The 15,987-nt window shown below is 39.2% G+C and overlaps 1 protein-coding gene across 1 annotated transcript; it reads left to right on the top strand.

The window, feature by feature from the left end:
- Positions 1 to 3,229: 3,229 nt before the first annotated feature.
- LOC120072082 (uncharacterized) lies at positions 3,230 to 3,775 on the top strand. The gene has a single exon (XM_039024500.2). The coding sequence runs from the start codon at positions 3,230 to 3,232 to the stop codon at positions 3,773 to 3,775; it is 546 nt and encodes a 181-aa protein (XP_038880428.2).
- Positions 3,776 to 15,987: the final 12,212 nt, after the last annotated feature.

The following is a 15,987-nucleotide window of genomic DNA, read 5'->3' as shown; positions in this document are numbered from 1 at the left end:
AGTTCGACCAGGTGGCCCTCAAATACTTTAGTCGAGAGGGCTTTCGTAAAAGGATCAGCAAGGTTGTCTTCTGAGGCTAACTTTGTGACTATCATGTCTCGTCGGCGTACTATCTCTCTAATAAGATGGTACTTTCTTTTGATATGTTTTTCACGCTTTTGACTTCTTGGTTCCTTAAAATTGGCAATTCCACCACTGTTATCGCAATATAGGGTAATGGGCATATGCATATTTGGAACTACTTCCAAATCTGACAGGAACTTGCATAGCCATACTGCTTCACATGCAACTACATATTCTGCTTCGCATATAGCTACATATTTTGCTTCCATCAGCTATACAACTTTGTTTGATGCTTTTCCACACTATAGCTCCCCTGTTAAGAGTGAAAACTGATCATGAAGTAAATTTCCTAGAATCTACATCAGTTTGAAAATCAGAATCAGTGTATCCCGTAAGGACCAAATCCTTAGTCCCATACATAAGCATATAATCCCTCGTTCTCCGAAAATACTTGAGGATGTTCTTGACAGCAGTCTAATGAATGTGTCTAGGGTTAGATTGGAACCTGCTGATGATTCCTACTACAAAGCATATGCCAGGACGTGTACACAACATAACGTACATCAGACTCCCAACTGCTGAAGCATATGAAATTCTTTTCATTTTCTCAACTTCTTGAGGCGTCTTAGGACACTGTTCCTTTGACAAATGAATTCCTTGTTTAAAAGGTAATATACCCCTTTTTGGAATTTTTCATATTATACCTTGATAACATCTTGTCAATATAAAATGCTTGAGATAGTGCTAGGGTTCTGTTCTTGCAATTCCGAAAAATTTGGATCCCAAGAATATATTGAGCATTTCCCAAATCTTTCATTTGGAATTGTGATGCTAACCATCTCTTTACGTCAGCAAGGAAACTTGTCTCATTCCCAATGAGCAAGATATCATCAACATAAAGGACCAAAAAAGCTACAGTTTTGTTGACTACTATTTTCTTGTATACATAACGTTCATCAACATTCTGTTCAAAGCCATAAGACTTGATTGCAATGTCAAATCTTATATTCCAGCATCTAGAAGCTTGTTTTAACCTATAAATGGATATTTTAAGCTTATAAACCTTTTGTTTTTGACCTTGTTCAATGAACCTTTCTGGTTGAGACATGAAAATACTTTTGTCAAGATGGTCGTTCAAGAAAGCTGTCTTGACATCCATTTTGCCATATTTTATAGTCATAATATGTGGCAATGGATAAAAGTATTCTAATTGATTTTATCATGGCAAAAGGAGAGAAGATTTCTTCATAGTCAACCCCCTCCCTTTGGGTAAAACCTTTTGCCACAAGTCTGGCTTTATAGGTTTGCACCTTGCCAGCTTGGTCTCGCTTTCTCTTGTAGATCATTTACAATCTATAGGTTTAACCCCATGTGGTTTATCTACAAATTCCCAGATAGAATTGAAGTACATTGACTCCATTTCCATGTCCATGGCTTTTATCCATTGTTCCTTATCAACATCATCCATTACCTGTTTAAAGGTTAATGGATCCTCTAGGCCATCATCAGATATGATGTCCTGAGTTTCTGTTAAACCCATGTAGCATTCAGGCTGATGAAAAACCCTCCCACTACGTTGAGGCATTTTTAACTCTTGGGAAGGATGTGATGGGACAACAACTGTTGTTGATGGACCAACTTGATTAACAACTTTTGTAGATTTATCTATAATATCTTTGGTCATTTCATTCAATACTAGTTTATTGTGAGGTTGATGATTTCTAATATGATCTTCTAAGAATTAGCATTTGTCGATATAAATATTTTATCTTTTTGGGGATCATAGAACAATTCACCTTTTGTTTCTTTAGTGTATCGTACAAATATGCATAATTTTGAACGTTGTTCCAATTTCTTAGGGTTTTGCACCAACACGTGTGTCGAGCATCCCCAGATTCAGAAGTGCCATAAACTACCTTTATATCCTCTCTATAACTCATACGATGTTTCTAAAACACTTTTTGTGGGAACCATGTTCAGAATATATTCGACATTCTGTATAGCATATCCCCAAAACGAATGAGGTAACTGAGCATAACTCATCATCAAACGAACCATGTCTAACAAGGTTTAAATTTGAAATAGTCAATTTTTACAGTAAACGGTCGTTATAGACAAAAGTGACTATTTCAAAGTCCGGTCTTATGCAAACTCATTGTATAAGATGTCCCCACTCACATCATTTGTATCAATGTACAAAATAGGCCACATCCAATCGTGTCACCAGGATGAGGTACCCAATCTCATCCATATACTTATAGACCATTTTGGCTATATACTAAAACTAGATCCTCTTTTATGTTGCCACATAAAGTTAAAGTATTCATATTATAGTCGTGGATTCATTTATTGGATTTTTATGATAGAATGCAATACCAATAACAATTTATTGAAAAAAAATACTCAATAATACTTTTATTGATAAATAGAATATGTTAACAATATTTATGAATTGCGAGTTTAGGACATTCCCAAAAATTTCTTGTTTCTCTCGGCTTCCTCAATGAATTATTCACTATATGTATTGAAAGATGGAGTTTCTCTTTTACTCCCATAGGAAACCGAAGCTCTCACTAATGTTTTTGAATGGATGTAAGAGAAAGGGCTCATTTGAAAAATTTTGTATGATTAATTCTTTTCTTAGCAAGTTTTTTCCTCTTTTGCATGGTGATTTCATGGCTATTTATAGACGATGAGGATAGCTTTTCTTCTCTTGCTTATGATTGTGTTGATAAGGTGCATTAAATTCCATACCCTGATACGCCACCTGCTGCGCGTCAGAAGTTCATTGGCTCTACAACGAAGCTTTCTTATCAACCACCAACTCAATCTTTGATTTGACCTCCACCACCAAGTGTTGCGCCATGTCTCACCGACTAGAGTGACCAACTTGTTTAGTTATGCAATCATGAGTAAGCGTTGAGATTTCTCATTTGATTATGTCAGCAGACATTCTACACTTAAACAAAATGATTTAGCTTTAAAATAGACAAATGAGGCGTTGAGAGTGTGCGATCACATGTTGCAATTATTTTTATGAATTTTCTTAGCAAATCGTCGCATTTTCAAAGCTTTTTCCTAATTGTATAAGATAAAACAGGCAGAATAACTTGTATTTCTACAAGTTTCACATATCAACATTCCCCTCATAAAAGTACTAGAACAGATGCCAAGCTACGTAAAGTTCCTGAAGGATGTCTTAACGAAGAAAAGAAAAATCAGTGAATTGGGAGCAGTAGCACTAACAAAGGAGTGTATTGCGTTGATTAACAACAACATTCCTAAAAAGCAGAAGGATGCTGGCAGTTTTACCATTCCTTGTTCAATTGGAAGAATAGATGTAGGGAATTCGTTGTGTGATCTTGGAGCAAGTATTAACCTAATGCCCCTCTCAATCTTCAAGAAACTTGGAATTGGTAAAGCTCAACCTATTTTTGTAATGCTTCAACTTGCTGACAGGTCTATCACATACCCTGAAGGAAATTTCGAAGATGTCTTGGTAAAGGTTGACAAATTTATATTTTCGATGGACTTCATCATCTTAGACTATGAGGCTGATCAGGATGTTCCAATAATCTTCGGACACCCATTTCTTGCTATCGAAAAAGTTTTGATAGACCTGCACGAGGGGGAATTGACCATGTGTGTAGACAATCAGGAAGTTAAATTCAATGTGTTGAACGCATTAAAATTCCTAGATGATGCAAAGTAATGTCAACGTATCGACTCAACTATACTGCCTAAAGAAGAAATGGACCAAGTTTGTGAGGTCTACACGTTGGGTGAAACTATAAGAAGATTTGAGCTGCTAAGTCTGGATGAGCGGTAGACGAAACCAGTGCGTCCTTCCCTAGATGAGCCACCAACGCTCGATTTAAAAAATCTCTCTAACCATTTAAAATACGATTTTCTTGAACCTAATAATACTTTGCCTGTTATTATTACAACTAATCTTTCTCAGCCTAACAAGCTCTCTTTTTTGCAGATATTAAAGAAGCATACACATGCAATTGGTTGGACAATGGCTGACATTTGAGGAATCAACCCTTCATATTGTATGCACAAGATTCGATTGGAAGAAGGGAAAACCGGATCAATCGAGCCTCAACGCAGGCTAAATCCTGTTATGAAAGAAGTGGTAAAGAAAGAAATTAAAAAGTGGCTTGACGTATGGGTAATTTACGCCATTTCTGACCATAGCTAGGTGAGCCTAATACAATGCATCCCCAAAAAGGGAGGCACCACTGTAATAGTCAATAGCAACAATAAAATCATTCCATCCAGAACTGTCACAGGATGGCACATATGTATAGACTATAGAAAACTCAATGCAGCGACCAAGATAGACCACTTTCCCCTTCCTTTTATTGACCAAATGCTCGATCGACTGACTGACAAAGAACTTTATTGTTTCCTAGATGGATACTTAGGATACAACCAGATTCTTCTTGCTTCAGAAGACTCGGATAAAACAACTTTCACATGCCCCTTTGGGACATTTGCATTCCGACGCATGCCCTTCGGGCTATGCAACGCACTAGGAACTTTTCAAAGGTGCATGGTGGAAATTTTCTCTAACTTCCTTGAGCAATTTGTTAAAATATTTATGGATGACTTCTCAGTTTTGGGGACTCCTATCAAACCTGCTTAAACAATTTAGAGGTTATCTCCGCTCGATGTGAGGAAACAAACTTGGTGCTGAACTGGGAAAATTGACACTTTATTGTGATTGAAGGTGTTGTTCTAGGACACAAGGTGTCCAAAGCGGGATTGGAAGTGGACGAAGCAAAAATTAATGTCATAGCCAAACTGCCTCCGCCTGCCAATGTTAAAGCTTTAAGGAGTTTGTTAAAACATGCAGGCTTTTATCGAAGGTTTGTGATTTTCCCAAATCGCGCGATGACTAAGCGCATTGTTAGAGTTAAACAGACCCTACATATTTGATGAAGATTGGCCCAACGCATTCGAGACTTTGAGGTATGTGTTAACTGCTGCTTCGATATTAATAGCCCGAGACTGGACGCAACTTTTCATTCTAATGTGTGAGCAAGTGATGTAGCAGTTAGAGCCATGTTGGGTCAGAAAAAGGGAAACTTAATACACCTCATTTCTTACGCGTCGAAGACATTGAATGAGTCCCATGAACATTACACCACTACGAAAAAAGAAATGTTAGCGGTAGTGTTCTCCATTGAAAAATTCAGAGCTCATCTAGTTGGTGCGTCATCAACAATCTGAAGGAACTCTTATACAAGAGTACCTCTGAGCGGAAGCGGATCGTTCCAAATACATTATGATAGAATTACCGCATTTACATTCTAATAGAACATATATGCATTATACTACAAATTACTGGCATGCTTTTTCCAAATAAACAATAAGAGAATGAATACATACCAGTTGAAGACTCATTCTTTAGCAAAACTCATTCTTTTAAACAAGGACTACTTCTCTAGATTTTCTGGAATGTCCAAGCAATCATCCTTCAACACCATCGGTCGTCTACTCATGAACGGCCTCCACACGAACAGAAGAATGAGGATGACACCACCACTTGGAACCCTGGTCTCGGTGTGAGAATGCAAAGAGTGGGATCTTTTGGGATTTGGTAGAGGGGAGGAGGATATAAAGATCATATACAACGACCAAGCAAGTGGGAGAAGGGTAGAGTCTATCATATAAAAAATGCTTGATCGTTTAGAAGAAGGTATACGATTGTGTAGGAAAAAGGTTGCGATCGTATAGACGATCGTTTAGTAAACGCTTGACGCTAGATGATCATTTAGTAAAACTTAGGCGATCGTTTAGAAAGATGCGCACTTGTATACAATCATGTAGTAACTTCGAGCTATTGTATAATCTCTCGGTTAGCTTAGCGATAGGCATTATACACCATGCATGAGCGAATTACGTGATCTTTTGCAAAATGAAAACGATTTTCATTTTATTCTTCAGTTATGAAAACAGGTTGAAACTTCCCACTAACACACGGTTACGGAGAAAATACCGGGCATAATTATCCTATAATTGTCCAAATTTAAAAAAATAAATATAATCATATTATATTCATTAACCTATAGTTTAATATTACATATAAACCATAGTGTTTTCTCCCCCACTAGATATATATCATATTTATATCCATCTTCCTTCATTTAATGTGCCTCGTACATAAAGTCAATCATATCATTTATAATCGAACTCCCTCTTGTCAATTTGAACATTTCAAACTGACCCAAAAACTGATTCTCAACTTGAATCCATTGAGTTACCAAGAGAACCTTTATGGCTTAAAGCTCCAACGATACGTAAATAGCTGACTAAACTCTTTAGCCACGAGATCTGCCATCCATTAACTGCCAGGCATTCCACTAAACGATAGCTGAACTCTTCTTACCACAAATATATTTATGTGTCCATCGGATATAACCAATCAACAGTACGATAACCATTCACAGATGCTCGTAAGTATACTGGGACAATTTGTTTTTTTGCTCCTGTAGTTACATCTAACTGCTTAAGTACCACTGATCCCTCTAATGAACAATATAACATAGTCCTACTATGTGTGGACACCTCTTGGTCCATGAAAAGGTATGTGGCATCACATCGTTCAAGCCCCGGAATCATTCTTTAAGGGAGAAATCTATCTACTTACTTCTGCTTCGGGGAAAAAGTGAATTCCATCTTGTGTAGCTGAGTTCCCAGCTCCCAAATCAAATGAATCCCCAAAGTGGTAGGTTTGAGTCGGCGACTTGGCCACTCGCACCCATGCAAATCAAAGGACCGCCCTCAAAGACAGAAGTTCCCAACTCACTTAGGATTGAGGTCATGTACCTATGGTCATCCTAGTGAAATGAAGTCTCTGTCATGAACGATGTTATATAACGAAATGTTAATACTTTGTGGTCAGGTCTTATACAAACTCTTTGTATAGGACGCCCCCGCTCGCATGTCCCCACATGAATGATCAGGATCAGACCATCTGTAGCAAGTCACAACACTTGTAACTATTCTACAAATCGAGCTACATCTGTAGGGTTACCAGGATAAGGTTTCCCTCCTATATCCATATACGATAGACCATTTTGGTTCTCACTTAAGACATGATCTACTTGTATGTTTCCACATACATGCTTAAGTTACATAATGACAACCAGGGATTTTAGCTTATTGGTTTGTGATAAAGCAAATAAAACATCCAATGTTCAAAGACAAGCAGTGAAGAAAATATCACATATTATACATCATAAGTGTTCGTACAAAACTGTGTTTACATACTACAGGACACGAGAGTTTAGGGAATCATTCCCATCATAATCTACACAGGTCACTCCGCTATTAAGTTCTTGATGGGCAAGAAGGACGCAAAGCTCAGATTGATTTGTTGGGTGCTGTTGCTACAAGAGTTTGATGTAGAAATTAAAAATAGAAAAGGTACTGAGAACTATGTGGCCAATCACCTGTCAAGATTGGAACAAAGAGACACAACTGGGACAAGCTGAGATTCGAGGTGCATTCCCTGACAAATACATACTTATATTTGAGGAGAAGGAACATGGTACCTAGACATAATCAATTGCTTAAACATAAAATAGTTCCCTGAAGACTTCAATGCCCAACAAAAGAAATGGCTTGCACATGACAGCAAATTCTATTCTTGGGATAACCGTTTTTATACAAACAAGGCCCAGATTTCATCATGGGTGGGGAAGGTCTGAGCAGATGCGATCAAGCGGATGCGGTCATATTAGGCAAATGCATTCATCATCATTTTCTCAAAAAAAAAAAAAAAAAATTCGCTGTTAGTGCAAGGGAAAATCCCAACCTGATAAGAGTTAAGTCATGAAAGGCACCTGCTCATAGTTGGATGTTCGCATGACACCCGTGGGAGCAAGCCAAAACGAAGGTAGGTTACCAAGATCGACGCAATAAAAAAAAAAGAGAAAATAAGGATAAAAGAGACAACTCCTCTGACCAGCAAAAGTAAAAATTGGCTAAGGATCAAGAGTTGAAGTTGAGATTGGTACACAACCGAAGTTGGATGCTCGCATGTCACCTATGGGAGCAAGCCAAAACGAAGGGTGTAACTGATGTTTTATGAAATGGAAATGTGGGTGATATGTGTTGATGAAATTGCGTTATGCACTCAAGTTTCCCCTACGGAATCCAAGTATAAATTCCTCTGAGTTTTCTGGTAAGTCCAAGGTCGAACACAGGGACTTGTGAAAACAGATTGCATTGGTAATTTTTATGAAAACCTTGCGATAACCGAGTAAATAAATTGTTGGTTTGTTGTTGATTGCGTTAATGAGAAAATAAACAAATGCGGCAGATTTAAAAAAGGCAGTTGTGTGATAGATGCAATGAGTATGCAGTGAACGGGTTGAGAAGATCTTTAGGTAGCGTTACTTGGGAATGCGTTAGACTATGCGTTCATGTTACAACCATACATAGCAAGTCATTTTCCAATGTAGATGCGATGCTCCTAAGTCTAGGACGCATGTGTTGAATGCAAAAGTGTCCATAGAGCTTATTCCTAAGTCTCTACTCTTGTCCTATGTGATGATGCAAAATGCATGAAAGCAAGATGACCACATACAATCATATCCTATCTCTAGTATGCATGCGATGCGTTAATAACAAATAGTGCTCATTCCAGATCCTATCTCTTGTATTATGTGTTCTAATCTGACTCTCCCGAGCCTAGATTCTAACGTGACCTTCCCAAGTCTAGATCCTATCCTTAGACTACCCTCCCGAGTATCTCTAATGGACGAATGAAGCATACATAATACAAGATAATCGCAAAGAATGAAGATTCCCTAGCTGTGCTAGCTAAATGCTTTTCAACCCAATCAACTGATTTAGCTACTGATGCGTGAATAATAGAGAGTGAACAGATATAGAGAAGAAAATTCCATTTTTATAAATGAGTTGAGTACAAAATGACAATGAAAGTTAAAGGTAGAGAGCCTGGTAGCAATTCCTTGCTGACCGAGGCTTTTACACTAAAATCTTTATTCGGTTCTAAAGATGTTCCTGCTCCCGTAGGCATCGGCCCTCTCTCTGCCCTTGAAGCTTCAGGTGCTCTCCCAAGCTTACCGAAACGATTTGCCGGCATAACCTCTTTCCTCGCTTCCACCTTAAAATGAAAGAAAACTAAGAACAAAGATGTATGAACTAAAGAATGGTGAATGGATCAACTCGTCAACCCCTTCTCTGAAGAATGTCCTTGGTATTTATAGAGCATCCATGGTGAAAGGCGGCTTCTCTCTCATGGTTGTATAGATGAGACGGCTTTAATTCTTGACTGATGCACTGAATAATTGTCACCGAAAAGATGAATGTACTTTGTGACTGTTATCGGCTGTCAACTTAATTCGAATTCGACTGTCATCAGCTTTCTGTTCCATCGCGATTGATTAGCCCTTCACCCAGATGCGCCTACCATATTGCCCTGACCAAGTTGCGGTGATTCTTCTCGGACGAGTGTTTGCGAACACAATCATCGCAAAGCCTTGTGGTGAATTTGCGCTCGACCAGTGATTTTCTATGATCGCAATTCTTGCATTGCGTTAACACATATTTTGCACAAAAATACAAAAATCAACTATTCTAATACGTTAAACGCATACGACCGCAATATTATGAAATCGATGCTTAATTGATGCAAATTAACATATTTCATCAACGCAATCCAACATTGTTTAAGAATTTAGCACTATGATAACGTATTTCTGCCCGTTCTCACTAACCATGATCAACATTCTCTATAGGATGACACAAACCAGGCCACCGCATAAAAGACGCACTTCGTTGTGTTCGCAAGAAGAGGTAAAATATTCTTCTCAAAACTAGAAAGGAACTTTGGGCAGATGTTTGTCTTAGATAAGAATAAAGTAGAGCATGTAGAAGAAATGTCAAAGGATAGAAGGAACTTGTAGGTTGAGAAATTATGTAGAGGTGGAGCATTTGGAGTAGCCGATCGACGCAAATTTAGGATAGGAGTTGAGCTGAATTGCCTTAGTCGAGGATATGCTTGAGGACAAGCATATATTAGATTTGAGGGTGTGATAACTTGTAGAAATACAAGTTATTTATACCGTTTTTATTTATATTATGTGGCAAAAAGAAGGAAAAGTTGCATCGACAGTATAGAAATTGGGTTAGAAATACGAAAATTGTAAAGTGTCATGAGCACACCTGCTAACCCCATTGCGATGGTAAAAATGGAATGTCCAAGTCTTTACTTTGCAGGAAACGGGTCACTGGATGCGACAATCGCTCAAGGACAAAAAGAACAACGAATTATCACAACATGCGGCAATCATTCAAGAACAAAGAAAGAACAACGCAATTGCAGCGCATGCGACGATCAATCATGGACTCAAATGATCAATGCATTTCCATCGCATGCGGCGATCATCGAAGATGTGAAGAGCAATGCATTCACAAGGATTTCTGACATTGTACAAATTTTCTGTTGTACGATTCTGACAAATTGATCGTGGAGCAGAGCGGACATTTCCACTATGCCATGGCAAGAATTATCAGATTCGCAGAGTGGGACCACTAATACAGAAGAAGCCAAGGTCTATAAATAGCTTCATCGAATTCGAAGAAAGGAAGCTAGTATGAAGAGACAATTTAGAGAAAATCCAGGAAAAAGACAAGACAAGATCGAGAGGTAAGTCTTTGGAGCAAGCAATCATTTCTATTCTCGAAGAAGAAGCTCTATGAAAGAGGTCATTTCTACATGGAAATCAAGCTTGAAAGGGAAGTTTTCCACTCCATTTCTTCCACACGCCGCCAAGTACATCATCTCCGATCGGGATCTATGTCAAGACATATACTCTTTTCGTATTTGTTCTTATTTCTATTCATCTACTGTGTTAATCTTTAATCCTTCATTCATTATCTGTAACAAACGCTTATCTTTAGATTTTAATATTATATCGTAATCATTGTCATCACTTTGTTCTTCTCCATACATTCATCATCCATTTTCTTCATCATGTGTAACTAATCCCCTGAGTAAAGGGGGAGGATTAAGCGAGTGAGTTAATCCTTGTTAAGGAAATCGGCTGAGTTTAGCTAAAACATGCTCGACGGCATCTTCACTTGTGAGAGCAGAAGTGAAGATGTTATTCCGCCTCTCGAAAGAAGGTTGGAAGAATGTGTTAGCTAAAGCGAGAAGTATTTCCATAGATGAAAACAACCTTGCGTTTATCACCCCTATTTCACCATAGACATATGGGAACGCGGCCGATCACTGAAAGGTGTAAGCCAACGAAAAGTGGAACCTTAGTTGCGTCCTCAATGAGATTGACGTACTTACGATGTTCTTTCTCTTAACCCATTCTCTTTCTAATTCATTTCACAAGACTTGCCACCGCATTCACCAGACACTTTTGCACATCTTCATAGCCAGTCCTCACTGTTATATTATTTGTTTATTCATTTATTTATCACCGCAATTTATTTACCATCGCATTTTATTCTTTAGCGCAATTTATTCTTTACCACATTTTACGTTTCTGCAAACCCAATTCATTATTCTTTGTGTTAACCGGTCGCATATACCTCAATAGTATCGCATTAATTCTCACAATTCCCGTATTCGACCTCAGATCACTCTAAGAAACTTGCGTTGGAATTATACTTGGTTCCAACGTAAGAAAAGTTGTGATACACACTACACGAACGCATACTACGAATGCATATCATTGTCACTGCATACATTTAGAACGTAGTATCGCATTATCATTATCGCAAAGCAACTTGAGCGCGTAGAGCATCAACCATCCATTCATTCATTTTAAATCATTACAAGTTTTTGGTGATAAATATAAGATATAAGATAATATATAAATTTTTTTTTATCAGTAATCTTCACAGCATTGCAATGCTTGGTAAATAAAGCCACTAGATTCAGGGAAACGTCGCAACGCTGGCGTTGCTGCTAACTCGAAGCATTGTAATGCTGGGAGTAGCGTTGCAACGCTCCCCTGCGCATCTGGCTACTTCCTTTTAGCATCGGGCGAGCCTCAGAGCTTCATATAAGGTGAGTGTTGCGATGTTGAAATAGAGGCATTTTGGTCTTTTTGACTCCTTTAAAATCTAGATGCTCAAATCAACTCCAATTTGCTCCAAATTAAACCCAATCTGCTCCAAATCACTAGTCCTACCACTTGATTGCTCGAAACCTAAAAATAGGAAAATAAACACATAAAATTCAACAACGAGCCCAAATTAAGCTAGAAATAATAGCACTTTTTTAGAGCTATCATTAGGCACAAGATAGCTACCGCATACCATCCACAAACCAATGGGCAAGCTAAAATATCCAACAAAGAAATCAAGTCGATAATGGAAAAAGTTATCAATGTATCTAGGAAAGATTGGGCATAAAAGCTTGATGAATCTCTTTGGGCATATAGGACTGCTTACAAGACACCTATAGGTATTGTCTCTTTACTCTTTGGTATTTTGAAAAGCCTGTCATTTACCTTTGGAATTGGAGCATAAGGCGTTGTGGGTAGTAAAGAAGCTAAACCTGAACTTGGAAGTTGCGGGAGAAAACCGTAAGCTACAACTCAATGAACTTGATGAGTGACGGCTCAACACTAATGAGAACGCGAAAATCTACAAAAAGAAGACCAAGCGGTTGCATGACCAAAGCCTTAGTGAGAAAGATTTCTTTATTGGTCAAAACGTTCTACTGTTTAACTAGCGTTTGCGACTATTTCCATAAAAGTTGAAATCCAGATGGTCAGGACCATTCATCACTAAGGAAATATTTCCTCATGAAGTTGTGGAACTTATGCAAGAGGATGGTACAAATGCATTCAAAGTGAATGGGCAGCAGATACTACTTTAAAGGAAACTTGGAATGCCAGAAATCACCTGTCGAGCTACGCGAAGCCATCGAAGGCTCGAATTGAAGTTCCAGGGTCGCTTATTCTCTATTGCTTTACTGTTTTGTTTTTCTTATATCATGTGTTTGTTTTGATCTTTGCTTTGGTTCTTGTTTGTATTTTTTTTCTTTTTTCATGCGATTGATTATTTATCCTGCATGTTTTTTAATGCTTGTTAGAAAACTAACTTTGTGAAAGTTCAAAATTTAGGAAATGGCGCTTGGGTAGTGATGTTAGAACTAGAACACATGCCCATGCGTTGGAAAATGAAGGGAGATTCTTTGGGGAGACGAACCAATCAAGTGTTTGGGTGGCCCAAGATGTGTCTCTTCCCATTTGCATTAAATGAACAGAAAAAATGTTGCCCTCAGCTGACACCTATCAGCTTTATCCTCTTCTCTCTCTCTTCTATGCTGAGTTATAAAAAACGCCTGAGCCCTTCTTCCACTTTTCTCTTCTTCTCTCTGTGCTCTTAATCTTCCAGCCGATCAAGCTCTTCGCTGTCCGTTTAAGCTCTTTTAGTGCAAATCACAATGTTAGACGCCTAAGATAGCCAGAACCTATCCATGAGCTTCGAAAAAGACTCACCGATAAGATCTTTCTCTTTTTCCATTTCCTTATCGCCAGAATCCTCCCCTACCCCATCTCGAGACCTTCCATTATAGCAAAGTAGCATGACGATCCATCTTCTGCTTCTTGGAAACCACCCCAACCCAAACCCACCACATCACGAACTTCGATGAAAACCACCAAGTAGGACTTCATCTCTACCAAAACCCTACCAAAACCCCAAGCATCAGTGTCATCAACCAAACCCAAGTCATCGATGCCAATAAAACCAACGCAGTAGCCTGAGTCTAAAGGCTCTGCAAAATCAGTTGTAGCACAACCTTACAAAAAGCCTACTCCTTCACCAACTATCCCATCCATCACTCCCGTTATCCCAATGCATGGTCGAATTCTAGAGCACCTTCAAACAGCTCCATCGCTTTTCATGCGTCTAATAGAACCCCTTATCATCAAACCTTTAGCCACAATTTTCCCCAGTGACGTGGCCCAAACTATCCAAACCATTTGGTCCTCCTCGTTTATTCTTGTTTCTTCAGGATCGCCACATACACCTACCTCCACCCCACCCTTTACCTCACCAACGCCTACTAGCGACCTACCAAGTTCTAATAGTCCTACATTGGAACAAACCCCACACTCAATAAACCTCAAAAGTTGGCTTGCAAAGATGAGCAAGAGGTCTTCGGACCAACTTAGCCATCCTAGACCAAAGGAAAATGGAAGAAATAGATCAGATGATGTGTCCAGTCCACACTAACGCATTCGAAGAAGAAATGGTTGGAGAGAAAAGCATGACTGACACCTTAAGTCTAGTAGAGAGAACAATGGATGAGGTAGATCGCTATGTGATAATGCTAGAGGAAGAGATGGAAGAAGAAGAAATGGACGCAAGGGCAGGAAGAAGAAGAAATGGACACAAGGGCAGGAGGAGTCGGCCTTAACGCATCCCATCAACGATATGTTGATGCGAATGATGGGCCATCAAAGAATATTAATGCGAATGATGGGCCATCAAAGAATATTACAAAATGAAAAAGAAGACTGTTTATGGAGGAAGATGAAGAAAATGAAAATGAAGTTGCAGTCGGTCCCAAGGGTGTAACGCAAGCAAGTAGCTCTGACTCAAGTGAGTTGGAATGCAGGCTCGAAGAGTATAGACCTGCATGTCAAGGGCAAAGGAAAACGACCCTTCAAAGAGATTTAGAGGAAGAAGCCAAGGCATTAGCCTATGACACGAGAAAATATAAGGTAGAAAAAGGAAAGAAGGTGGTAGCTGTGTCACCACGACAGGTCAAAGGAAGGAAACATCAATTCAGTGATATACTTATTGAGAAAGGGTTCTTCCCAGAGCGCAGCCCATTGCCCGAGTACATCATGGACACAGCCAACGCAATGGGTTGGCATCAGCTCTATGTAAGCCCTACAAGGATTTGGCCTCGCCTCATTCGCTACCTTCTGCAGAAGTCAATTTGATGAAAAGAAAGATGAAGCATTGGTAGAGAACACCTTAGTGCACTTCTTTTCCAGCATAATCAATGAAGTGTTCAATGCAGTCAACAATCCAGACGTAGAGGGAAATCGCATCCTCAAAAATCCAACTCCAGATCAATTGGAGGATGCGTTACGAACTGTGGCCAAGCCTAGAAGTACATGGAAAATCTCAAGGATGGGTGTAATGACGATGGCTTTCAGGAACCTACTCCCCGACGGCAACCTCTGGTTGCACCTGATAAAAAATTGTATCATGCCTACAACGCATGAAAAAATGATATCGATGGAGTATGCCTTGGCCATTTACTACATCATGCAGTGCATCCCACTTGATGTTGGAAAATTAATAGTAGAACAAATCAAGGCTATCAAGGGGAAGCCACACGGCCAACTGTACTTTTCGTGGCTTATTTTCACGCTTTGTTAACAAGTAAGCATCCCTCTGTGGGATGACTTTGAAGAAGTTGAAGGTCTCATGGATATCAAGCCAATCAGGCATCTGCTCCACGGCTCGCTCAACCTGCCCTGCCTTGCCTTTCAAGACCAAGGCGGCTAAACCTCAACCTTCCAAACGCGCAACAAAAAAGAGACGTGTCGATGAGTTTGATGACGACACAACAATGATGCTTCAATAAATGAGCAAGAATCAGACGTAGAGCTGGTGTTGGACCATGAAGAGACCTACTTAGACCTAAACCTCCTTCTTCCTTCCTTAACCTTGCTTTCACCAGTTGATGATCCAATTGATCCAATGCCTCAAGATGAAACGCATAAGGATCAAGTTGGTGAAGCTCATAGCCTTGCTTTTCTCCTCCAAGCTCACCAATAGTACCTTCCTTTATCCTTCCTTCCACTGTTTATGAACCAATTGGATTGGGTACAAGTAATACCCAACATACAGAAGACCCAGCTAGGGAAAGGCAAGAAAACCAACAACTCCCAC

Source organism: Benincasa hispida, chromosome 2 (genome assembly GCF_027475165.1).
Source record: "Benincasa hispida cultivar pf3 chromosome 2, pf3_genome.v1.1, whole genome shotgun sequence".
NCBI lineage: Eukaryota > Viridiplantae > Streptophyta > Magnoliopsida > Cucurbitales > Cucurbitaceae > Benincasa > Benincasa hispida.
This window is presented reverse-complemented; position numbering and strand designations above follow the sequence as displayed.

Bases quoted from the DNA above. Each gene is read 5' to 3' on its own strand.
- LOC120072082 (XM_039024500.2), top strand. From the start codon at position 3,230: ATGCCAAGCTACGTAAAGTTCCTGAAGGATGTCTTAACGAAGAAAAGA.